The sequence below is a fragment of the Aquila chrysaetos genome, chromosome 11 (genome assembly GCF_900496995.4).
Source record: "Aquila chrysaetos chrysaetos chromosome 11, bAquChr1.4, whole genome shotgun sequence".
NCBI classification, from domain to species: domain Eukaryota; kingdom Metazoa; phylum Chordata; class Aves; order Accipitriformes; family Accipitridae; genus Aquila; species Aquila chrysaetos.
In genome coordinates, this window is record NC_044014.1 from 43,406,528 (window position 1) to 43,430,171 (window position 23,644).

The window sequence follows — 23,644 nt, forward strand, 5'->3', positions numbered from 1 at the left end:
GGGGGGGGGGGAGCGGTTCGCCCGGTGGGGGGAGGCTGGAGGCACCGGGTCGGGCTGGGCGGAACCGGACCGGGCTGGACCGAGCCGAGCCGGGAAAGGAGGGAGGGAGGGAGGGGGGGGGGGGAGGCGACCGAGCATCCCCCCCCCCGCGCCGTGGTACCGCATCCCGGCCGCGGGGATGCTCGGAGGGACACCCGGTCCCCTCACCGGGGACGCCCCGGGTCCCCTTTTCTGGCCCGGTCCCCCCTCCGGGGATGGAGATTTGGGGGGGGGGGGGGCAGCCCTGGGTCCCCCTCGGGATGGAGATTTGGGGAGCGGGGGGGGGGGGGGGGGAGCAGCCAGGGTACCCGGCTCCCGCTGGGCTCGGGTCCGGCTTCCACCGGTGCTCCATGCCCAGGTGCCAACCCTGCCCTCGCAGCCCCCCCACCCCGGGGGGGGGGTCCCCCTTCTAAGCCATCCCTTGGGGACACGGCGATGGGTCCCCAGGGTGGGGGCAGCTCTCTGGGACTCGGGGGGCGTGGGGGTGGCAGGAGGGGCCGGCGGCGGGCACGTGCCTGAGCCGAATCCCCGCGTGCGACGGCCTCGCACGCCCTCGTGCAAGCGGAGACACGAGGCCGGCAGCCTCAGGGCGTCACGAGCCCCGATTTGGGGCGCGCAGCCCCCCCCTCCCCGCCCCGCGTTTCCATGGAAATCGGCAAGGATTCGGGATGGGAGACGGCTTCGATACAGTCGGTTTATCGTACAGTAACTGCAACGGCACCGGGACCGGGGGCTGAGCCTCAACGTACGGCCCCAACCCTGTCCCAACCTCCCCACGTCCCCTCTGCCGCGCCGGACGGGCTCTGCCGTGAGCTGGGGAGATCCCCGCCAAGGGGCAGGGGCTCCCCCCCTGCCACCCGCTCCCCCCAAGGAGAGAATTAGGGTGGGGGGGGGTAAAGGAGGAGGTTTAACACCCCCCACCCCAGGTCATGTCCTGGCCTGGCACGGGGACACCGGCTCCGCGACGGCCGGGGAGGGGGCTGGATCCGGGCCCGTCCGGACCCCGCAGGCATCGGGATGGGGCTCGCGGCGTTGCCGTGCCGAGGGCATGTCCAGTGCTTCACTAAGGGTGCTCTCGGGGAGCGTTGTAGCACCACGGGGAGGGGGGCTGGCTCGAACCCCCTCCCTACAGCCTGGGGCACCCTGCCCCAGCTTTCCCCCCCCCCCCCCCTGCTGCAGGGGAGCCGGTAGTATAAATAAGGGGGGGGCCGTGCAGGCAGGAGGGGATGGCACTGCGGCGGCTCCGAGTCCTGAGTATGCCAGAGCAGGCCCTGGGTCACTGTCCCTGGCACGGGGGGCGGCGGAGGGAGTGGAGACCCCCCCCCCCTTCCAAGCCGTCCCTCCCCGCGCGCTGTCCGGGGCCGCGCTCAGCCCATGAAGCAGACGGGTCCCAGCTCGAAGCCGAATTTCTGATTGGCGTCTCCGAAGTCAACGACGGCCACGTCCATCAGGGGCAGCCGCTCGACGTGGGACGAGGTCACCTCCAGCACCGTCCGCTCCTGGCCACGACGTCCCTGCGGGAAGGCGGCAAACGTGGCGTACGGGGCCGGCCGGGTGCGGGACGAGCGACGGGGATGTAGGCGGCGGGAAGGGGATGCGGGATCCTCGCGGCTCGGGGACTCACCTGGCAGCCGTCGTGGAGGGCACGGATGGGGGCGGCCGGGTGGTTGTGCCCCAGCTCCTCCTCGTTGGCCCCGCGGAAGCGCAGGGCACGGGCAAAGGTGCCGGCACGGGCGTCGTACCAGGCGGCGGCGTGCTGGCAGTTGAGCGTGAAGTTTTGGCGGGCGCTGGCACTCAGGAGACGCAGGAAGGTGAGTTGGGTCACGGGCACGGCGTTCCCGTCCGTGTCCACGTAGGAGAACTGGAGGGGGGGGGGAAGACAGGACAGGGGCTGAGACGCAGACACCCGCCTGCCCAGCGGCCGGGGTGACGCCACGCAGGGGGTCCACCTTTCCCCCCACCCCCAGGCCGGATAGCGCGAGGAGCTCCCACCTTCTTGCCCCTTTTGAAGGTGCTGTACCACGTCCCCGGCTTCTCCCTGTTCCAGGCGGCCAGTCGGACCTGGGGGTGACAGAGACAGTGTCGGGGGTGAAGCCTCTCCAACCCCCGGCCCCCCAAAGCATGGGGAAAAGCGAGCCCCAAACTGCCCCCATCACGTCCCCGCTGGGAGGGCTGCTGGGGCGGGGGGTTGTTTTTGGACACCCAGATCCTCTCTGCCCTCGCTCAAACTCACAGCCTCAAACTTCTTATCGGGGAAAAGACAGGTCTCGCCGCCGGCTGTGAAGTTACAGAAAACGCGGAAGGCGTCTCGGGAGCAGCCCTGGTTGGGGTCAATCCAGTATTCGCCTGGGAAGGAGGGCAGGAAGGACAGACAGACGGATAGATGGTCCGGTTCCCTGCTGGCTCTGACGGAGCCTTGGCCAGGGACGTACCGCGCGGGCACCGCCTGGCATGATGTAAAGTCCCCCCCCTCCCTCGGAGGGTGTTTTGGTGTTCCCTCTCCCTCTGACTGGCCCCCCCAAAACCTCACCGTCCTGGAGGTGCGGGTGGCAAAGCTGCAGCTCCCTGCAGACCCGCGCGGGGCTCTCAGGGGTGCCCAGGGGCCGTCTCAGCTGCTCCACCTCGGTGCGCAGGGAGCTGAGCGACGCGTACACCTCCTCCAGCCCCTCGTAATCCGGGGGGGGCTCCCTGCTCCCCTGGAACCCCTTTGGTTGCCCGTCGGTGCCTCCTGCTCCGGCTCGAGGGCAGCGGCTCGAGCAGCTCGGCTGGGCGGCCCTGGGACAGAGAGGGATGAAGGGATGAGAGCAGATGGGGGGGCCAGGTGGTAGGATGAGGGGGGGTCTGGGGACATCAGAGCCCTCCCGGGAGGGGATGGACGTGAAGTGGTACCTGTCCAGAGCATCCCTTACTCACCGGTGGTCCCGGGGGACCGGGGGGGCCTGTGTCACCTCGGGGACCCAGAGCACCCTGAAAAAGAAGTGGACTCAGCACCACGGCACTTGGCTCCCTGCGACGGGCCCCGGGTTCTTCCCCGGGAGCACATTAGGAGCTGCCCCCCCACCCATCCCCATCCCTCCCCAGCACTCACCGGCGAGCCTTTGGAGCCCTTCTGGCCCAAGGGTCCCTGCGGGGAAGAGAAGAGAGGAGAGGGGCACTGGCCAGGCACACGGTGATCCCATGGCAGCTGCCCCTGACCCCCTCCCTGAGGCTTGGGCTCCCCCCTACCCATCTCACCCTCATGGGGGATGAAGCCCCCAGGGGTCTGTGGGGGAGTTAAGGGCAGGCGGGAGACCCTTGGTGAACCCACATACCGCAGGCAGATACTCACTGAGAGCCCGGGGGGGCCGGGGGGCCCAGTGGGGCCGGTGGGTCCAGCCAAACCCTGTGGGTAGAGACAGCATCAGCCCCTTGCCTCCCCCCACGTTCACCCAGCCCCTGAGCTCAGGGGAGACCCCAAATACTCACAGGGTCTCCTTTGGGTCCCGGGGGACCCTGAATGCCCGGGAGCCCCTGGTCTCCTTTCTCCCCCATCTCTCCTGGTGGTCCAATGAGCCCAATCAGTCCAGCATGGCCCTGGGGGCAAAGGGCAGCGTCAGACAGCCCCCTCCCCAGGACCAGGGGGGCTCGGGGATGAGTCTGGGGTGAGGGACCCCAGCTCCTGCACGACCGTCACCTCGTCTCACCTTATCTCCCTTGTGGCCGGGGTCTCCCTTGAGGCCAGGCAAACCCACGGGCCCCTGCAAGAGGCCAAGAGGGTGTCACGCACCCTGGATCGTGCCCAGCTCAGATCACCCGTACCCAGGGCTCGCTCACGCTGACTTACCAGGGGGCCGGGTGGTCCCGCTTGTCCCGGAGCCCCCAGCAGACCTTGTTCACCCTGGAAGAGACTCGGTGTGGGCGAGAGGCCTGAGGCTGAGCCCCCCCAAAACACCCCTCCAAGCTGCGACCCTCGCAAGCCGCAGCCATCGTGCCCAAGGGGACGTCCCCCAGTTGCAGCTGGCCAGGGCTTCGGGGACACGGGCAGCCCCACATGGGCACGGAAAAATCCTCCCCGCAGCCCCCGACTCACGGCAGGGCCGGGGATCCCGCGCAGTCCTTCAGAGCCCGGCCGTCCCGGCGGCCCCTGTGCCCCCACGGGCCCCGTCTTCCCGGGTGGCCCCTCTGTGCCGGGTTGTCCCTGGGGACAGAAGGACAGACAGAGCTGAGGCCAGCACCCCTCGGGACCCAGCCTCACCTCTCCGGGGTGGGAGGTCTGGCCCTGTCCCAGGCTGGTCGAGGCTTCTGGAGGGGAGTGGGTTTCGGGAGCCCTGGGGTGTACCGGCCACTGCTCACCTTGGCACCCTTCTCGCCCTGACGGCCCTCGCGCCCCAACGGTCCCATGGGTCCCTGGACGAGGGGACAGAGACACCAGGAGCTGCACATTGGCCCTGGCCAGCCCCGCTCGCAGTCCCACTTCATCCCGCGCTGTCCCTCCCCATCTCACCCTCGCCGTTCCCCTACTTACCCTCCGTCCGGGGGGACCCGGGGGACCCGGCTCCCCTGAAGCGCCTGGCGGACCCTGAAACGAACCCAGTGGGAGTTTGGGGTGAGGGGAGAGTTCCACAGCCAGGACTGGGGGAAGTGTGGAGGGCGAAGGGTGTGTAAGAGCCCTGGGAAGCAGCAGAGCTCAGCTATTGCCCCTCGAGCCCCCCCCAGCCTAGGATGGTCCCGCTGGGAATGTGACCCCCCCTTTTGCGGCTGTGATATCCCCAGCTGCCCCACTCACCGGCAGACCGGGGTCCCCGCTGTCACCCTTCTCTCCAGCAGCTCCGTCCAGACCCTGCGACACAGGGGAGGGTGAGCACTCACCTAGCCAAGCCCCCCCAGCTCACCCCTGAGCTGTTGGGACACCGGGCAGCACCGATGAGGCGGAATGGGGAGAGAACCACGGTGTCCTGGCAGCTCCCAACTCCATCACCAGCCCAGGGTGATGGCAGCGAGGCGGTGGGTGACACCGGAGCACCGTGGGGGAACGTGGGGGCTGGCTCCAGCCCTGGGAAAGCCCCAGGAGTGGGGCTGCTTCTGCTCTGCAGCCCCTCTAAGGGGTGAGCAGGGGCTACTCACCGGCACACCGGGGTCTCCGGGGGGACCGGGATCACCAGGGAAGCCGATGGGACCCTGCAGAGAGAAGGGGACACAAGTGTGGGACTGGGAGGGAGCCCCAGATCTTCTGCGTGCTGGGAAAGCAGAGGCAGGGACTGGGATTAGTGCCTTGCAGGGCTACTGGGGGGATGCGGGGGCTCGGGACAGCATCCCCCTGCCTCTCCATGCTTGCTCCTTCCCCTTACCAGGTTGCCTTTGGCTCCATCCTCTCCTGGTGGGCCCTTCTTGCCAGGGGGTCCAGCTGCTCCCGACTGCCCTGTGTCTCCCTTCTCCCCCACATCTCCTTTCACGCCCTGCGGAGGGACGGGGTGGGAGGGTCACATTAGAGCAGGGAATGGGCAGTTTGGGCACTAAAGTGTTCACCAGGAGCTCTGCCTGTGCTTTCTGTGGCCAGCGAGAGCAGGATCTGGCCCCCGCTCTCCTTGTCTTGCCTCTAAAAGACACCCTGTTCCCCTCTGCGATACTCACGGGTGGTCCGGGCTCCCCCGCGGCTCCGGGATCTCCCGCTTCGCCTGGCTCACCCTGGGTGAGAAAAGCAACGGGGCAGATGCTGCCGGGTGCTGGGTGGTGCGGGCAGCTCTGCCCAGCCCCAGCACCCAGACTGAGACCCACACCGTCCTCCCCCCTCCCAAATGTGGTCTTACCTTTTCTCCCACGGCACCCGGCTGTCCCACGCTGCCCGGCATTCCCTGGGGACCCTAAAGGCAAGAGGATGGGGGGTACCCACGTTGGGGGCAGCCCCTGCCATCATTAGCCCCTGCTGAGCCCCCCTAGGGCTGTACTCACCTCGGCACCGCTGGGTCCCTGCGGCCCACGGGGTCCCGGTGCGCCGGGGGGGCCCTGTGGGGAGCACAGAGGGGGTGTCAGAATGCAAAGGGCAGCTGAGTCGTGCAGCTCCCATGGGAGAGGGATACGTGGGAAGCTGGAGATGGGGCAGAAGGAGGTGGAAGGGGAGCGGCGGGTGTGCAGAATGGGACGGCTGCAGGGTTTCCTTACCATGGGGCCAACGTCTCCATTCTCGCCCTTCTCGCCCGGTGGGCCTGGCATGCCCTGCGGGGATCACCGGTTAGCTCAGGGGGTCTAGAAGCCCCTTGGACAAGGCAGAGGGTGCCCTGGCCCAGGCAGGCTGCACAGAACCCGGAGCCACATGTCCCTCATCCCCTCCAGCCCGGCAGACCCGATCCCACCCCTCTCCGCTCCCTACCTGCAGGCCAGGGGGGCCGCTTAGGCCAAGGTGACCCCGCGATCCCTCATCTCCTTTCTGCCCAAACATCCCCTGCTGCCCGCGGCGCCCTGGCTCCCCGTCCGCTCCCTGCAAAGGGAGAGGTTGGGGTCGGTGCCGCCCACCCCACAGAAACCCCAATGTGTGGGGTGGGAGGGCAGGGAAGGGAGCCAAGAGGGAAAGGTGGGGTTCAGTCGAGGGAATAAATGGGGTGGGAAGGGTGCTTACCGCGGGGCCAGGGTGCCCGATGGGTCCCTGGATTCCTGTCGGTCCGGGGGGACCCTGTGGGACAGGAGCACCCACATAGGGTTAGGGCAGCCCCCAAACATCTCCCGCCTCGCTGCTGCCGTCTCCCCCCTGCTCCCAGAGCTGCTCTGCCCCTCGGAGAACCATCCCCGGGCAGAGCAGCCCCTCAGCACTCACCGCCTCGCCCTTGTCGCCTTTGCTGCCCTTCTGTCCGGGAAGCCCCATCTCGCCCTGCCGCAAAAGGGAAGATGGTGAGAGTCCGCAGCCGGTGAGAGACGGCGAGAAGGGAGTGCTGGCAGCCAGGGAAAGCTGCCATGGCTGGGGAGCCACAGCCAAGGAAATCCCAGCACCAGGGAAACCTGCCACCACCTGGGAAGCAGTGCCAAGGAAGCCTGCCAGGACCAACAGCCCGTTGCCGCCCAGGGAATCCCCGCTCCTGGGAAGCCATAGGGGAAACCTGCCCCATCCCAGAGGTTCCTCAGCCCTGGAACATCCCCCAGGCGAGGGGACTTGTCCCCAAAGCCCATCCCAGGCATCCGTGTGCTGTCAGTAGTGAAATGAAAAGGAGCTATTGCTGGAGGTGCCGACTTGTGCCCCCCTGACTTACCTTGTCCCCATCTTCTCCGGCAGGGCCGGGGGGTCCGCCTGGGCCTGGCAGCCCCACGGGACCCTGGATCCCATCATGCCCGGCCGGACCCATGGGACCTCGCTCACCCTGCGGGCAGGAAGGGGAAGGGCTGAGAGCAGGGCTGGCCGGCACCCATGGGAGACACGGCTTGTCCCAGCGCTGTCCCATACCTCCTGCCTCACCCCACACACCCTCTCGCACTTACCGGGGAGCCCTTCTCGCCAATGGGACCGGGGGGACCCTGTGCACCCCCCCGGCCCGGCAGTCCAATGCCTCCAGCAGTCCCCGTTGGTCCTCGCTCTCCGGGGGAACCCTGGGGAGAAGAGAGAGGTGGGGTGGAGGGAAGAAGGCCCCGGCAGCCTTCCTCCTCTCCAAAGAAACATTTATCAACTAGAATTTTAAGCAGGGTGGCAAAATTGCTCCCCAAGGAGTATATATATTCCAAGGGAAACCCCAAAACTCCGGATAACCCCTCAAATGTCACGATGGTTTGTACTCACTGTGGGTCCAGGGGGACCAGGGGGACCTTCCCCACCCTTCAAGCCAGGTGGACCCTGTAGAAGGGCAGGGAAGATGGTTAGAAGGGACCCTACTCCTTCTCCCGAGGACCATAACAGGCTGCGTCCAAGCCTGGGACAGCACTCACCGTCTCTCCAGGTGCCCCCCGTGTGCCGGGAAAGCCGTGGATGCCTGGGGGGCCGCTCTTACCAGGGATGCCAGCAGGGCCAGGGTCCCCCTGCAAGGTGGAGAGGAGTAGCAGAGAGCTTTGCTCTGTCCCCACCAAGTCGGGGGGAGCCCTCGTGCCCCGCAGAGCTCAGAGGGGACCCAGCCCCGCTTGGCTCAGGCTTGTGGTGGTCCGGGTGAGAGGTTGAACCCCCAGCACAGCTCCTACCTTGGCTCCTTCTCGGCCAGCAGCTCCAGGCAGGCCCTGTTCTCCAGGGGGGCCGGGGGGGCCTGGGTGCCCCCTCTCTCCCACGGGCCCCGTCTCACCTGATTTACCCTGCGGGGAGAGAGCAGGGTGAGCATCTGGGGATCCCTCCATCCCACCAGGCTCGCTTCAACACAAACACCTCCTGCCTCCATCCCCAGCGCTCACCTGGGGTCCCACCACCCCTGTGGGGCCGGGGGGGCCAGTTTTGCCATGAAACCCCTGCAGAGGAGAGAGGGGTTAATGCTGGGTATTGCCAGGAGTCCCCTCCCCGAGCCAAGGGAGGCAGAGGACCTACCGGCTCGCCACGCTGTCCCGGGTGTCCTGGCAAGCCGTCCTTCCCGGCGGGACCCTGAGCAGGAGCAGAGGTAACGGGGTGGGGGATACAGGCTGCGTAGCTGGGCTCCACGCTCCGCTGCCTGCACCCCACAGGGCGCAGCGGGAGGACGAGGATGTGCGAGCCCGATTCTGTCCCCCGCACCGTCTCAAGCACAGGCAGGACCAGGGCAGGACCATGCGCAGCCATCACCACTTACAGGGGGACCTTTCGTGCCCGGGAAGCCGTTGGGTCCTTGTGGACCTTGGGGACCCTGTGAGAGGGAGAGAAAACCCACGGTCAGTGGCAGAGGGACTTTCCCCACGGCCCCGCAGTGCCCAGATCCTCTCCCCACGCCCCGGATCCTATTTTCCCCGGTGCTTGGTCCCTTCCTGGGGTGTTTTTGCAGGAGGACAGCCCTCTGCTGCGCATCAACCACCCTCCACTTACCTTCTCTCCCACTGCGCCAGGGGCCCCATCATGGCCAGGATCTCCCTGGGGAGACAGAAACAGGCTGAGGGCAGCAGCAAAGACCCCCACCCTTCCCACCACCCCACATCAGACCCACTGCCAGCACCCACGGCTGAGGGGCCCTGAGCACGGCGGAGAGATGGGGATGTGGGGGACAGCAGGGACCCCGTGGCTGGGCTCCCACCTACCTTCGGGCCGGGTTTCCCTGTGGGACCAGGCAGACCTCGCTCCCCTGGGAGGCCCTGCACAGGCGGGAGGCAAAGAGTGGGGGTGAGGTGTGGGGCAGGGAGCAGGGCTGGGAGTGGGGTAAGGAAAGGGGAGAGAGGGCTGGAAGTGGGGGTACAGGGCAGGGAGAGGGGCTGGGAGCGGGGTGGGAAGCTGGGGGACCAGGATGGGAGTGGGGCAGGGAGGCAGGAGGAACATGGCTGGCCCCAGGGTGGTTCCCATGGGATACAGGCAGAAGTTTGGTCTCTGGTCACCACGGGTTACAGTGGTCTCCATGGTCTGGTTGTCATGGGAAACAACCGGCTCCAGCCTAACTGATACCGGCAAGCTGCGGAGCGTGTTGCTGTGGGATACAGCAGACCCCCAAGCTCGGTCGCTGTGGGTTACAGCCGGCCCTAGGATTGTTGCCATGGGATACAATCCACCCGGGAATGGTTGTGGTGGGATGCAGCTGGACCCTGGGATGGTCACGGTGGGATACAGCCAGCCCTCCGGTAGTCACCGGCCAAGGCACACGGGGTGATTCCTCTCACCCCGAGCTCGGGGCCGGGGCTGCGGTTACTCACCGAGGGCCCTCGCTGTCCCGTCTGCCCAGCCTGGCCAGCCTTGCCCTGCAGGGAAAGAAGAGGAGGTGGGGAGAGCAGAGCACGGGGCAGACCCCCACATGCCCCCCCAAGGGGACAGAGCGTGCCCAAGCGCATTTGCGAGAGGACACGTAACACGGGAACGGAGAGGGCCATGCGGCTGGGTCCCTTCCCCGGCTTTGAGCCCACTCTGGCTCGCAGAGGGGGTGGCTGAGCAGGATGTGGGGGACAGAGAATGGCCTGGAGGGATGGGACAGCGTGATACAGAGGGACAGGGCTGACTCACCCTCTTGCCTTTCTCTCCTGCCAGCCCCATGGGACCCTGGAAGCCAGTGGAGCCCTAAGGAGAGAGGACAAGTGATAACCCAGGGCCGATGAGGCACCTGGGGTCCCAGGGACACCCCAAAGTCTCCCCCGTGCTCACCTTGGGGCCCTGGCGCCCGGGATAGCCTGGGAGACCCGGCACTCCCAGCTTGCCCTGCAAGGGAGAGAGCAGAGCTGAGCCACAGGCTACGAAGGACGTGGGGACAGGGACACAGGGACACAGGGCTCCCCTCACCTTCTCGCCTGCAGGACCGGGAGCACCCGGTTCCCCCACGGGACCTGTCTGCCCCTTCAGCCCCTCAGGGCCGTCCTCACCGCGGGGGCCCAGCAGACCCTGGTCACCCTGGAATGGTAACGCAGAGGTGCGGGGAGCACGCTGCCGAGGGGGACAGGGCTGCTCCCTCGGGTCCCAGCTGTCCCCACAGACAGAGCTGTGTGTGTGTCCCCGGGTTCCATACCACCACCCCAAATCCTGCAGCCAGCCAGCAAAACCTCACGGGGTTTCACGGCACCCGCAGCCACCCCACACAGCCCTGATGAGGAGACCCCCACATCGGGACCCCACTTACCCTGTCGCCCTTGGGGCCCATGTCCCCCTTAAAGCCGGGGAATCCGTCTTCTCCCTGAACAAGAGGCACATTTTGGGGGGCTGAGACTGCATTAGCTCTGGTACAAGCCCCAAATGGGGTCACAGTGTGGGGCTGAGCCCCAAATCCCAAAATGGAGGGGCTGGCCCCAGCTGCAGCCCAGGCGTCCCCCCACCTGCAGCTATCTCAGGGCGAGGACGAGTGCCCCCCAACACCAGGGACCCACAGATACCACGGGACGAGGACCCCTGTCCCCTGCTGTCCCCTCTCCCCAACACCTCTTACCTTCTCCCCTTTGCTGCCCTTCAGGCCCCGCACGCCAAAAGCTCCCTGCAGAGACACAGAGGGGTTGGAGGGGAGACCCCCGCCCAGGGGACACCGCCTGACCCCCCACATGGTGCCTTGGCAGAGCCCGGCGGAGGGGGAGGCTGTGCTTACCTTCACCCCACGGGGTCCTGGATAACCGACGGGACCAGGGGCACCCACAGGGCCCTGGGGACAGAGAGTCAGCAAAAACGGGACCCTCCCCTTGGAAAGAGGACCCGATCCCCTCGCCCAGGGCACGAGGTGGGGATCAGTCCCTTACCTGGAGGCCCTTCTCTCCGGCTGGCCCTTCTCGGCCAGGGTGACCCTGCAGGGATGCACAAGATGTGAGTCCCAAGCCGGGACGGTGATGCTGCCCTGCGGTCCCCGCTCTGCCGGGGACCGGAGTGACCGCACAGCCCCTCGCCGGTACTCACCGGGGGCCCGTCGGCCCCAGCCACACCCTGTATTCCCGGCTTCCCTGGCAGGCCCTGGGCAAGAGGAGGATGTGTAGGGATGCAGAGGGACTGGGGTCACCCCTGCAGCTCCCCACCACCCGCTCAGAGCTGGGGCAGCTCCGGACGCCCCCCATCCATGCTGGATCCTGACTCACCTTCTCCCCTGGCAGCCCGACGGGGCCCTGGGGGCCAGGCAGACCCTGCCAGAGAACAGATCGGGGTGCTGAGAAGGGACTGAGGGAGCACCTGAGCCCCCAGCCCCGTGGGCACACCCCACTGGCCCCCGATCACCTCCACATACCTGCGGACCGGGGTTCCCTTGCTGTCCCGGGGGTCCCGGCTCCCCGTGGATTCCCTTGGGGGGGGCAGAGAAAGTCCATTAGTGCAGCAAAAAGCCCCCTCAGACCCCAGGATGTGCCACTCTGACCCTCACTGTACCCCCGTGGACCCTCCCAGCCCACGCACCCCACGAGGGCACATGGGACCTCTCGCCCCAGCCCTTCCTCCCCCTCCCTGGAGCATCCCGGTCTTTCGCTGGCTAATTCAGGCTCGGTGCTCCCAGGGGGGGCCCGCTGACACCCACCACATTGCCTTTGGGCCCCGGCGCTCCGTCAATGCCGCTGGCACCCTGCAGAGGAAGGAGGGAGGATCAGGGTGATGCTGCGCCCCAAGGTGACGCCGCACCAAGGACGATGCCGTGCCCAGGCTGACGGGTGACAGAGAAAAATCCCCTCGGTCCAAGGTGAGGACAGATGGACAGACAGACAGGCAGGAGCGGTGTCTCATACCGGTGGTCCGGGGGGCCCGGGGGAGCCACGTGAACCGATCAGGCCTCGCATACCCTAGGGCCAAGGACAGAGGGGTCAGTGGGGGCTCAGATGGCAGCACTGACCCCAGCACCCCGTATTCCTTAGGGTGGGGGAATCCAGTGCCCAAATCTCTCCAAAAAGGTGCAGGGAGAAAGCTGGGGACCAAGCTTGCCCCCCACCGCTCCTGGGGCTGGGGGAGAAGCCAGGGCAGGCACCCAGTGCTGGCAGCAGGTACTTACAGGTTCCCCAGGCTGCCCCCGAGGTCCCGGGAGGCCGTCTGAGCCCTAGAGAGAAGAGTGGAGCTGAGCACATCCCACCAACACCAGCAGGGCCTGATCCTTCCCCATCCCTCTCCACGCTCCTCACCTTGGCGCCTTTCTCCCCAGGGGGGCCCGCTGGTCCTGGTTTCCCCACGTCACCCTGCAGAAGAAAGAGGGTGAGGCGGCGTGGGGACGGTGGTGGCAGGAGGGGACACGGTGCGGTCCCACTTACCCTGTGGCCCTTCTCGCCTGGCAGCCCCGGCAGCCCGTCGAAGCCCCTGTCACCCTGTGGGGCAGGACAGGCATCAGGCTGAGCCCACGTCACCCCCCGCCACACAAGGACCTGGGTGTCCCGGCCCCCCACCCTGCTGCCAGCACCGATACCACCCCACGCACGAGACCTTGGGTCCGGTTTCCCCCGGGAGACCCCTGGCACCATCCGCTCCAGCACGACCCTGCAAGACAAGTCGAGGGAGTGGGAAGGGGCCCAAAGCTCGGAGCCCCTCAGGACAGGGATGGGAAAGGGGCACCCTGGCACGTGACAGTGGACCAGGACATTTGGGGGAGGCAAAACCTGAATCCCCAGCGCTTACCCGTCTGCCCAGCTTCCCCGGCAGTCCCGGTGGTCCCTGCATTCCCCGGGGACCCTGATGGAGAAGAGGGGAAGGCGTCAGGGCTGGGCTTGCCTGCAGCCTGCCAGACCTCTGCCTGGGGCATAACCCTGCACACCCTCTCCTCGCACAGCCCAGCCGAGCAAGACTCACCCGTGGCCCCATGTCCCCCGCGTCTCCTTTCAGTCCCGGGTGTCCAGGTAGACCCTACAAAAACAGGAGAGCATGGAGACCCCACCATGAAGGTTTGCTCGATGTGAAGATTGGCCCGACAAGGTGCATCTTCGTGGGGTGGGCACCCTGCAGCGGCCCCCACACCAGCCATACTCACCAGCGGTCCTGGGCGGCCGGTCAGCCCCATGGGACCTGGGGGACCCTTCATGGCAAGCTGGGGAGAGAAGGGAGGAGAGGGGTGAGGGGGAGTGGGGAGGCTGGGCAGGGGGTCTGGTCGCGAGGGGTCCTTACCTTCGCCTGCTGCAGGATCGCTTGGGCTTGGGCTTCTTGGAAAGAGACAGTGGGACCCTTGAGGGAGTCTCCACCGAACTGGAACTGGGAGGAAGGAGCAGGGTGAGGGACAAGGGGAGCCACCGGACCCCAGCCCTGGGGACAGCCAGCTCCGTGTCACCTAGAGAGCTGTCCCCTGCCAGACTCCGCAGGGAGCAGGCGGCAGGGTCCCCGAGGATCCCATCCTGCCCCAGCGCTTGCTTACTGGCAACATGATCATCGTCCCCGCCGGGCCGCGGATTCCATCAGCTCCTGGCAGCCCCGGCCGTCCTGCGGGACCCTAGCAGAGGGGAAGCGGGGGATAAGCCGTCATCACGCCGGTAGAAGCCAGGCTGTCAGGTCAGGGCTTGCAGCTCCATCGCCCCGCGTGCATGCCGGCATGCACCAGCAGGACTGCCGGGACGCCTGCGGCCCCAGTCCTGCCGCAGGGCAGCTCTGGCCCCGTCGCAGCCCTCCCCGTCTGCTCGGTACCTGATCTCCAGGGTCCCCGGGCAGCCCTGGGAGACCCGGTGGTCCCAGGGGACCTGTTTCCCCCTGCGGAGAACACAGAAGCATGTTAATGCTTTGGCACCTCCAATCCCTCCCCACCGCAGCCCCTCGCTCCTCACCGCAGGGCCTGGGGGTCCCGGCGGCCCCTCGAATCGCCAACCCTAAAGGAGAAGAGAGCAAGCCACGTCCTGTGAACCGTCTCAGGTGGGTGGCCCTGGGGTACCACAGAGGGCTGGGGTCACACGTCCCCAGGGGGACTGTGCCCCACTCACCGGTTCCACGATGGCTGGCTCGCCCTTCTCCCCCTTCAAGTTAGGCTCCTGCAAAACATCAGGGTGAGGAGAGTCGGCCGAGAGCTGGGCTGGAGTGAAGGGCTCCGAACCACCTACATGGCTGCTGGACCCCATACCGTGGCCCCAACTCAGCCAGCGGTAGCTCTGGGGGGTCCCAGTTCTTGTCCCCAGCATTACCTGGGGAGCCTGGATCACCGTCTCCTCCCGCTCAGCAGGGCCGAACCGCTCCCGGCTCGCAGGGTCCCCGTCGTAGTAGTCCTCATAGCCCGGCAGCTCCGTGCTACCAGCCCCGGCGACTCCATCATCTTCAAGTTCAAGCATAAGCTCCTCGCCAGTGTCCTAAGGGATGGGGAGACGCCGGGGTTGTGAAGGAGGGGACCCCCCCCCTGCCTGCCCCAGCCCCCAGCCCTGCTGCTACCTCGAAGGGGTCGGTGCCGTTCAGGGTGACGCTCACGGTGGTGGCAAGGCTGGAGGGGACCGGCGGCAGGGAGCTCTCCTCCATGGACGGCGTCGGTGTGGGTGCGCTGGCCTTGGGCGATGCGGAAAGGGCGCAGGGTGAGGAAGGGAGCGCTGCGGCAGAGGGAGGTGCTGGCCCATGACCCTTGTGGGGTCCCGCAGGCTGGCAGGGCCAGGGGATGCCCTGCTTTTGGCGGGGGGGGGGAGGCCACGGTTGGACTCACGATGTCCCCACCCCACCACAGCCCCTGCCTGGCTTTGGGACATGGGAGCCGTTCCCCTTTTGGGACAAGGCACCGGGACTCCCGCTCCTCAGGGACCGCTGGCTCGCAGCGATGCTGGGGCAGAGGGGAAGGCAAGCCAGCGCTCGGCAGCTGCTGCTCCCAGGCGTGGGGGCGGCCGATCCCCCACACACCAGGGCCGCATGGTCCCTGGCTCCAAGCAGCACCTGGAGCACGGCCACCCCTCGCCGGGTCTCTCCGGCCCGGCTCAGCCAAGGCTGACTCATCGGCAGGAGGGGCCACCGTCCCCGGGCCGCCCTTGGCCAGCACCGCCGTCCCCAGCTGCAGCCGTGACCCATTTCCAGAGCCAAAGGGGCCGAAGGCAGAGGTGGGGGGGGCTGCCTCCTGCCCTGCCCCGGAGTCTCCGCCCAGGGGATCCCCACCGGCTCTCAGGACACGCTCCGTAAAGCCAGGAGCCGTGGGGATGGCTCAGCCCCAAGTGCCAGCGGGATCGGCAACCTTGTGGGGATGCGCCGGCTGCCCAGGCTCCCTCGAATCCCAAGGGGGAGGCGTTCTGGCCAGAGCCCTGCAGTCACATCCAACAGACCCAAAGGTCCGGCTCCATGGAGGCCAGAGAGGCTGGAGCCAGCCCGCTTTGCCCCAGACTGTGCAAAGATGAGGCTGAGAGTTGCTTTGGATGCAACAGGCCGCGTGTGGCACGGCATGAGCTTTGCGTACAGGCACTGCCAGCTCCAGGATGCATCTGGGTCTGCCTCAGGCCATGCACACCTGGAGCCGCTCTGCATTTAAGCCGGATTTGGGTCCCGGCTGTCCCGCCTCAGCACGAGGAGCCAAGCCGCGGCATGGCGCTCGCTGACAGGCACTGGGGAGCTGCGGAGCGGGCACGCCACAGCCAAGCGCAAGCAGCAGGTTAGCAGAGCTGGGTTAACCAGGGTGGGTTAAGCAGCCGCAGAGGCGGGTTAGTCACGCTCTCTACCTGGCTGGCCGTGACGGAGGGCACAGAGGTCTCGTGCTGCTCCAGCAGCTCCTTGTTCCTCCTCTTCTTGCCCTTGCCCTTCCGCTTGCCTTTCCCCTTTCCCTTCTTGCCCTTCCTACGTGGGGCAGCGGTGGGCTCCGGGCTGCTCTGCAAGGGGCAGCGCAGACGCCGGCGAGGAAAGAAACGCGGGCGTCAGGGGCCCTGGCAGCTCCCCCCATGGTGACACCAAGCCTGGCAGCATCCCTGTGGGCTGCCTGGCAGGGTGGGGGCTCCCGAGGGTCCCCCCAGCATTTCCCCTTCCCAGCTTGGGTGCTTACCTCCTCCGGGAAGGGGGCTAGGAGGGGGTAGAGCAGGGGCTGGTCGCAGCCTGGCATGTAGAGCTGGCAGTAGGAGTGGGCGGCCTCGGGGTCGGCCACAATCAGCAGCTGCTGGACATCACCCTGTGGCAAAGAAGAAGGGGGGAGCACGAGGGAGTGGGTTTTCTGGCCCGCCCCCCCCCATATCTGCACCCCGAGCCGGTCAGGTGCCCACGCACACCCCAGACACGCGTGCAAGAGCCGGTGCTCGTGGCTAGCCCTGTCCCGGCAGTAGCCGGCCGGTCCGTGGGCGGCTCGGGGCAGCCAGTGTGGACACCCCCTCGGCCGGGTGGAGGGTGCAGGGGGTGGCGAGTGAACAAAGGGACCCTTGTCTGCCTGCTGGGGACAAAATGGGGGGGGTGGGGAGGCAGCCCCACTCGCCTTGCTGCCTCAATGCTGCCTCTTTGCCCGTGGCCCCTGACATTTGCAGCGGGCAGGAATGCAGTGAGAGGAACCAGGGCACCGCACGGGGATGGGGACACCCCACAGGGACAGAGAGCAGCCCCCAGCACAACTGGGGCCTCTACCGACCAGGCCAACTGGGTCCCCCCACCTTCCCCGGACCCCTCACTACCAGGGCAAGGGTGCTGTGGGACAGCCAGGGCCTCTGGCACATGGATTTGGGGAGGGACCCACCTCGAACACCTCCTCATCCAGGAGGCGGGCCCCAAAAATCGTCACCCCCTCAGTGCTAACGAGGGGCTGAGGTCCCCGCTCCAGCGGCAGCGTGGCGAGGAGGTGACAATCCACCAGCAAGGAGACGTTGGTGCCCTTCACGGCCAATGCCACGCGGTGCCACCTGCGGAGACGGGACTCGGTCGCAGCGAGAGGGACCGGAGAGACCCCCCGTCCCCCCCCCTCCGGCACTCACCTGCCATCGGCCAGGTTGACCCTGCGGAAGACGGGGTACTGCTCGGGGGCCGGCCGGCCCTCCTGGTCCTCGTAGAGGAAGACGGGCGAGAGTCCGATCTCCATGCCCAGCTGCTGCACGCCTCGCTCATCGTAGATGGAGAGCAGGAAGGCTTGTCCTCCACGCCGGGCACGTACCGTGGCCAGGATGGAGAAGTCCTCGGGGAAGGAGCCACCTGCAGCAGGGAGGAAGAGGAGCAACCATCAAGCTAAGCCCCACTGATGCACCCCGAGAGGTGGCTCTGCACCCCGAAAGGGGATGCTCGCCCTTGGAGCGGCTCAGTTTGCACCCCGCAATGGCCTCGGCGGCCCCGCGGCCACCCGGTGCCATACCGGGGAAGAGCTGCCGGGTGGGTGCGCTGAGCTGGGTGCGGTTGTCCACGCGGAAAGCGAAATCGGGGTCTTCGGTCCCCGGGCGCTGCGGGCAGATCCCAGCAGTGACGGAGACGCCGTCCCGGCCGTCCTGCATGCCCAGCATCTGCAGCACGTCCACGGGCACCGCTGCGGGGCGAGAGGGGACCCTTCAGGGGATGGGGACCCACCGGAGACACCCCAGCCGTTGTCTGTGCTTCCAGCCGGGGACCGCGGCTGCATCCCCATCCCCCTGCCTGCCTCCTGCCAAGCCGGGCCGGCCCGGTGCCAGGCAGCTGTGTGGGCCCAAGGTCCGGTCCCGCGGCCGCCAGATTCCTTCGCCGCATTCCTCCGCCCCCGGCCCTGCTCTGCACCCCACGGCACGGCTGCACCCCATGGGGCGGGAGGGCTCCGTCACCCATGGGAGATCCCCGTCACCCCCTAAGCACAGCCCGGCTGCACCCAAGTGGGGGCTTGGGGAGAGGGTTGGGGGTGCTGCCCTCTCTCCGCAGGGAGCCGGACCCCAATCGTCGCCTGCGCCTGGGCGCTTGGAGGGTTAATCCGGCACAGCCAGGTGTGTATGGGGGGGTGCGGGCTGGGGGCTATGACTGCAGCCACATCAGAGAGCACCAGGGCCCCCCCCAGCCCGGGGCTGCACCCACCCTCCCTGCCAGAAAGGCCTGTCCGGGCAGGCCAGGCAGGGGGATCCAGGGGGGCAGCAATTCCTCCCGGAGCTCCCCAAACTGCCCCCAGCCCCCCCCCCCAGCCTGGCTGGGGCACCCCAAGCGTAAGCAGGGACATGGTAAGACAGGACCAGGCTGGGAACTGGCTGACCCCGCTCTGGTCAAGCCGTCTCTCAGGCCCTTCTGACCCCGGCACATGGGTCCGGCTTCCTGCCGGCGCTCCCCGGGGAGAGCCATCACCCGGCCGTGGCGTGCCGGGGTGGATAGGGACCCCCCCCTACACGATCTGGGAACCCCCAGTACAGGGTTGGTGGGTGGCCCTGGAGTGGCTGTACCGGCCAAGCCCCTCCAGACGCCAGACCCGGGCGTGTGCGGCAATGGGTGGCTCAGGGAGCTTGGGGGGGGGACACAGGGGTGCCGGTGGCTCGGCATCGCTCCTGGTAAAGCCAAGGGGTAGGGTAGGGTGCGGCGAAGCTGGCGGGAGTGGGACGAGGGGCCCCCCCACAGCCCCCCCCATGGCCTCCGGGAGCCCGTGCCAGTGCTTATCCCCATTATTCACGCTTCAGGTGCTTCCCCAGACCCCCCCCCTCCATTGCCCCCCCCAGGCCAGCCAGGGGACCCAGGCATCCAGGGCTCCCCACCCTGCCTGCTCCCCCGTTCCGGGGGCAGCAACCCCACCAAGCGACCCGGGGGATAGCACCCCTGCCCCGGGGGGAGCAGCCCCTTCCCCAGGGGGAGCACCCCCACCGAGGGACCCGGGGGGAGCACCCCTGCCCCTGGGAGAGCACCCCCACCCGGGGCCCCGTGGGGTGCACCCTTACCAGGGGACCCCCAGGGAGCACCCTCGCCCTTGGGGGGGAGCACCCCTGTCCCACGGGGAGCACCCCCACCAAGGGACCCGCGGGAGCACCCCCTCCCCAGGAGGAGCACCCCTGCCCCCGGGGGGAGCACCCCCAAGGGACCCACGGGGAACACCCCACGCCCGGGGGGGGGGGGGGGGGGCTGTCCCTGTCGCCAGCTGTGCCACCCCACGGCCGGAGCCACGGGGGACCCCCAGAGTCCCAAGGGGTGCCCCGACCCCCCCCCGGGACGCCGTGGCCCCCCCCCCCCCGGCCCTGTCCGTGGTGCTGAAGGCGGCGGCGGGGCCCCCGGGGGCCCCCACGCGTGACAGCAGCAGGGATCCCACGGGGACATCCGCGACCCCCCCCGGTCCCCACGCCGGGGGTCTCGGGGCTCAACCCGCCGGTGTCCCCCACCTCCCCGCGGAACTGAGGCGGGGGGGGGGGGGTGGCGAGAAGAGACACGCGTGGGCGTGGGGTGTCGTCCCCCCCCCACCCCACCCGGTACGCGTTACCTGCCCTGGCCGGGGGCAGCCCCTGCAGCAGGGTGAGGAGAGCGGCGAGGAGCGCGGCGGGGACCGGGAGACCCTCCATGCCCGGCGCGGTGGGTGCCCGGTACCCGGTACCGGAGCTCGTAGCCCGCCCTGTCCGCTCCAGGCTCGTCGGGGCTGCGGGGAGGGGAAGGGAGGGGAGGGGAGAGGAGGGGAGGACCGGAGGAGGACCGGCTCACCGGGAGCCCCCGCCTCCCGTCCGGCCCACGGGCGGGTCCCGGGACCGACACCGGCCCCGGGTGGTCCCGGCTGCGAGATCCCACCGCCCCGAACGGGGCCGACGGGAGAGAGACTTCAGCCCCACCGCGAGGTTTAGGGGGACAGGGCCCCCCAACCTGCTCCCAGCCCCACAGCAAGTTTTAGGGGTGCAGAACACCCCCCACTAGCCCCACTGCGAGGTTTAGGGGTCCACGGCCTCCCATCCTGCTCCCAGCCCCACAGCAAGGACGGAGGGGTTTGGGGTGCAGAGCTCCCCATCCTGCTCCCAGCCCCACAGCAAGGATGGGGAGGATTGGGGTGCAGAGACCCCCACCCTGCTCCCAGCCCCACAGCAAGGATGGGGGGTTTTGGGGTGCAGAGGTCCCCATCCTGCTCCCAGCCCCACAGCAAGGACGGGGAGGGTTGGGGTGCAGAGCCCCCCATCCTGCTCCCAGCCCCACAGTGAGGTTTAATGGTGCAGAGCCCTTCCCCCGGCTCACAGCCCCACAGCAAGGACAGTGGCTTTTGGGGTGCAGAGCCCCCCATCCTGCTCCCAGCCCCACAGTGAGGTTTAACGGTGCAGAGCCCCCCCCCGCCCCGCTCACAGCCCCACAGCAAGGATGGCAGGTTTGGGGGTACACGGCCCCATACCCCACCCCTAGCCCCACAGCAAGGATAGCAGGTTTTGGGGTGCACAGCCCTCCACCCTGCTCCCAGTCCCACAGCGAGGTTTAGGGGTGCAGAGGCCTTCCCCCCAGCCCCACAGCAAAGATGGCAGGTTTTGGGGTGCATGGCCCCAAACCCCACTCCTAGCCCCACAGCAAGGACAGCGCATTTTGGGGTACAAAGCCCCCCATCCCACTCCCATCCCTACACCAAGGCTGGGGATTTTGGAGCACCCATCCCCACAGCAAGACTGGGGGGTTCGGGGGACCCCCCCACCCCACGGCACAGCTGCCGCTCGGCCGGGCTGGTCCCCGGGGCCCGGCTGGCCGGAGTCGCCCCATTGCCTCATCGCCTGAGTCACGGCCGCTCGGCTCCGCTCCCCCGGTTTTCCATTTCCCGGCAAATATTTACCGTCGTCTCTGCAGTAACAAGCCCCCGCGGACGCCCCCGGCCCCCCGAACCGAGCCTCTGCCCACTCCCACACGGGGCTCTGATGGCAACGCAGCCCCCTCCCCAACCCTCAGCCGCCGTGTCCCAGCTCCCCCACGGACCCCCATGACAGGTTGGGGGGCTATGGGGTCCCTGACAGGCCCAGGGTGGGCACCTGGCTACGGGGCCGCAGCCACGCGTGCCACCGCCTGTCCCCATCCACGTCCCCGAGGGCTGCCGCGCGCCGTATCGGCGGGCAGGGGAGGGGGCCGTGGCCCGGCGGACCCCCGTGCCCTCCCCAGGGCTGCCCCGGGGAGGTTGATCCTGCTCCCACGTGACGCCGGGTCCTGATCTCATAAGAGACTTTGGACCGCAGGCTAGTGCAGCCATGGCCACCCTCGTGCCCCGCACCGTCCTCATCACCGGTTGCTCCTCCGGCATCGGCCTCGCCGTCGCCGTGAGGTTGGCGCAGGACCCCCAGCAACGCTTCCAGGGTAAGGAGCGGGGAGGGGGCCCTTCCACGTTGTCCCGGGAGGGGACCCACGGCCCCACGTCTGCCCCAGCAAGGCGGGGACGGGAGCCCTCCAGGATGGGGTGGCAGGCTGGGGAGGGTGCAGCATTTAGGGTCCCCGTCCATCCAGCCCCAGAGCCTTTCTCCCCACAGCCCCCAGGACTTGAAGTCCCATGGCCCCAAGCTCGCAGACCCCCCCTCCTCGGTGAGCCGAGGTGTCCCTGTGCCCCCCACCCACCGCCCTGCCAGGCGGAGGGGAGCTGGGGACGTGGGGCAGCCCCACGGGGACACAGATGGCACGAGCAGCGCACGGCTGCGAGCGCACACGCATGTAACCGGGTCTGGCGGCACGCTCCCACCCGGGTGGACGCACACGCGTGTGGTCCCCTCACGCCATCCTCGTTCCCGTGCCACCCGTTGTCACATACACGCATGTGTGTCCCCACAACTCCGCTGCCCCACCACCAACCCCGCACCAGGGCTGGGGATTAGTCCCGGGGGGAGATTAAAGGCTGTGTTACCAAAGCAGCTTAGGGAACATCATCCCGGCTTGACCCTCCGACCCCGGCTGGCATCTGGGGTCCCCCTGACCGGGGCTGGGGCTCCCCGCAGTCATCGCCACCATGCGGGACCTACGGAAGAAGGAGAAATTGGAGGAGGCGGCCGGACCGGCGCTGGGAAAGACGTTGAGCATCCAACGCCTGGATGTCTGCAGCGACAGCTCGGTGGCAGAGTGCATGGAAAGCATCCCCGGGGGACGGGTGGATGTGCTGGGTGAGCGGGGTGGTGGGTGGGGGGCCACAAGGGGCGGCCGGAGGGGGTCTCTGAGCCCCCCACACTGTGCCACAGTGAATAACGCCGGCGTGGGGCACGTCGGTCCGGTGGAGAGTATCAGTGTGGAGGAGATGAAGCGCATCTTCGAGACCAACTTCTTTGGGGCCGTGAGGATGATCAAAGCCGTCCTCCCCGACATGAAGCGGCGACAGAGCGGTCACATCGTGGTCATCAGTAGCGTCATGGGGCTGCAGGGTGAGGTGGGGGGGGGTCCCGCTGTGCGGTGGTCTCGCTCCAGGGGTTGTCTCAATGAGCTCAACCCCTCTCTGCTCACAGGGATCGTCTTCAACGACGTCTATGCCGCCTCCAAGTTCGCCGTGGAGGGGTTCTGCGAGAGCCTGGCCGTGCAGCTGCTGCAGTTCAACGTCTTGTGAGTGTGATGGGGCGTGGGGAGCACCCCAGAGGGTCCGAGGCTGGCTCTGGACCCCCACCCTGAGCACCCGCCGTGGTCCCACAGCGTCTCCATGGTGGAACCGGGCCCCGTGAACACGGATTTTGAGTTGAAGCTGATGGAAGAGGTTTCACGCTCCGAGTTTCCCGGCACCGACCCGGCTACCGTGCGGTACTTCAAGGACGTATACCTGCCGGCTTCCCACGAAATCTTTGCCACGCTGGGGCAGAGCCCTGCTGCCGTGGCTGAGGTGTGGGGCTGAGAGGAGTTTGGGGGGGGGGGGGGGTGTGCTCTGGGCGCCGTTCCCGGCCCCACGCTAGCCCTGAGCCCCTCCTCTCCACTCACAGGCGATCGTGAACGTGATCAGAGCCAGGCGTCCGGCTTTCCGCACGCAAACCAACAGCCTCTACACGCCGTTGGTGGCCCTCAAGTACGCGGATCCCTCGGGGGACCTGTCCGTGAGGACCTACTACCGCCTGCTCTTCAACTACGGCACCCTCTTCCACCTCAGCATGGCCGCCCTGCGGTGCCTCACCTGCGGCTGCTTCCGACGTAGGGTCACCCCGCTCTGAGCGGGGCACCCCAGGGAGGGGAAGCTCGGTCCCTTGATGATGGGGAGGGGGCTACGGCCCGCAGTCCCGCACCCCTCCCCGGCATCGCTCACAGCAGGACAGAAGGACGGCACCGGCGGCTGAACGCGTCCCCCCGGGGTCTCAGAGCCGGGGGTGGGGGGGCTCAACTGGCAGGATGGGGTCCCGGTGGGGCCGTTGGATGGAGAGGAGGGTGGGGAGCCTTGGGGGAGCCTGGGGGGGT

At 68.0% G+C, this 23,644-nt stretch overlaps 2 protein-coding genes across 3 annotated transcripts; one reads left to right on the forward strand and one right to left on the reverse strand.

Annotated features, from left to right (window-relative positions):
* Positions 1-719: 719 nt before the first annotated feature.
* Positions 720-23,480, reverse strand: COL5A3 (collagen type V alpha 3 chain). The gene is given in 70 exon segments (XM_030031091.2): positions 720-1,553; positions 1,664-1,900; positions 2,032-2,100; positions 2,273-2,385; positions 2,570-2,727; positions 2,729-2,814; positions 2,953-3,006; positions 3,128-3,163; positions 3,368-3,421; positions 3,505-3,612; positions 3,723-3,776; positions 3,863-3,916; positions 4,109-4,216; positions 4,372-4,425; positions 4,544-4,597; positions 4,805-4,858; positions 5,143-5,196; positions 5,367-5,474; positions 5,650-5,703; positions 5,826-5,879; positions 5,968-6,021; positions 6,178-6,231; positions 6,386-6,493; positions 6,632-6,685; positions 6,827-6,880; positions 7,257-7,364; positions 7,483-7,590; positions 7,778-7,831; positions 7,924-8,013; positions 8,170-8,277; positions 8,374-8,427; positions 8,504-8,557; positions 8,742-8,795; positions 8,972-9,016; positions 9,181-9,234; positions 9,784-9,828; positions 10,088-10,141; positions 10,226-10,279; positions 10,361-10,468; positions 10,695-10,748; positions 10,998-11,042; positions 11,151-11,204; positions 11,299-11,343; positions 11,453-11,506; positions 11,629-11,673; positions 11,775-11,828; positions 12,057-12,101; positions 12,262-12,315; positions 12,522-12,566; positions 12,649-12,702; positions 12,775-12,828; positions 12,944-12,997; positions 13,136-13,189; positions 13,307-13,360; positions 13,485-13,541; positions 13,619-13,702; positions 13,863-13,937; positions 14,129-14,191; positions 14,266-14,307; positions 14,419-14,466; positions 14,617-14,778; positions 14,858-14,968; positions 16,114-16,260; positions 16,431-16,553; positions 17,106-17,268; positions 17,341-17,554; positions 17,712-17,879; positions 19,767-19,919; positions 22,128-22,238; positions 23,367-23,480. Coding segments are annotated over 68 exon segments (5,325 nt in total). The 5' UTR covers positions 19,846-19,919; positions 22,128-22,238; positions 23,367-23,480; the 3' UTR covers positions 720-1,406.
* On the forward strand, positions 21,444-23,403 carry RDH8 (retinol dehydrogenase 8). 2 transcript variants are annotated; one of them, XM_030031095.2, is made up of 6 exons: positions 21,444-21,589; positions 22,219-22,380; positions 22,456-22,635; positions 22,717-22,810; positions 22,898-23,081; positions 23,179-23,403. In XM_030031095.2, the coding sequence occupies exons 1-6, from the start codon at positions 21,484-21,486 to the stop codon at positions 23,401-23,403; spliced, it is 951 nt and encodes a 316-aa protein (XP_029886955.1). In that variant the 5' UTR covers positions 21,444-21,483. The 2 variants fall into 2 exon arrangements, with proteins under 2 accessions (XP_029886955.1, XP_029886956.1); XM_030031096.2 differs by having other exon boundaries at positions 21,475-21,589; positions 22,136-22,380.
* Positions 23,481-23,644: the final 164 nt, after the last annotated feature.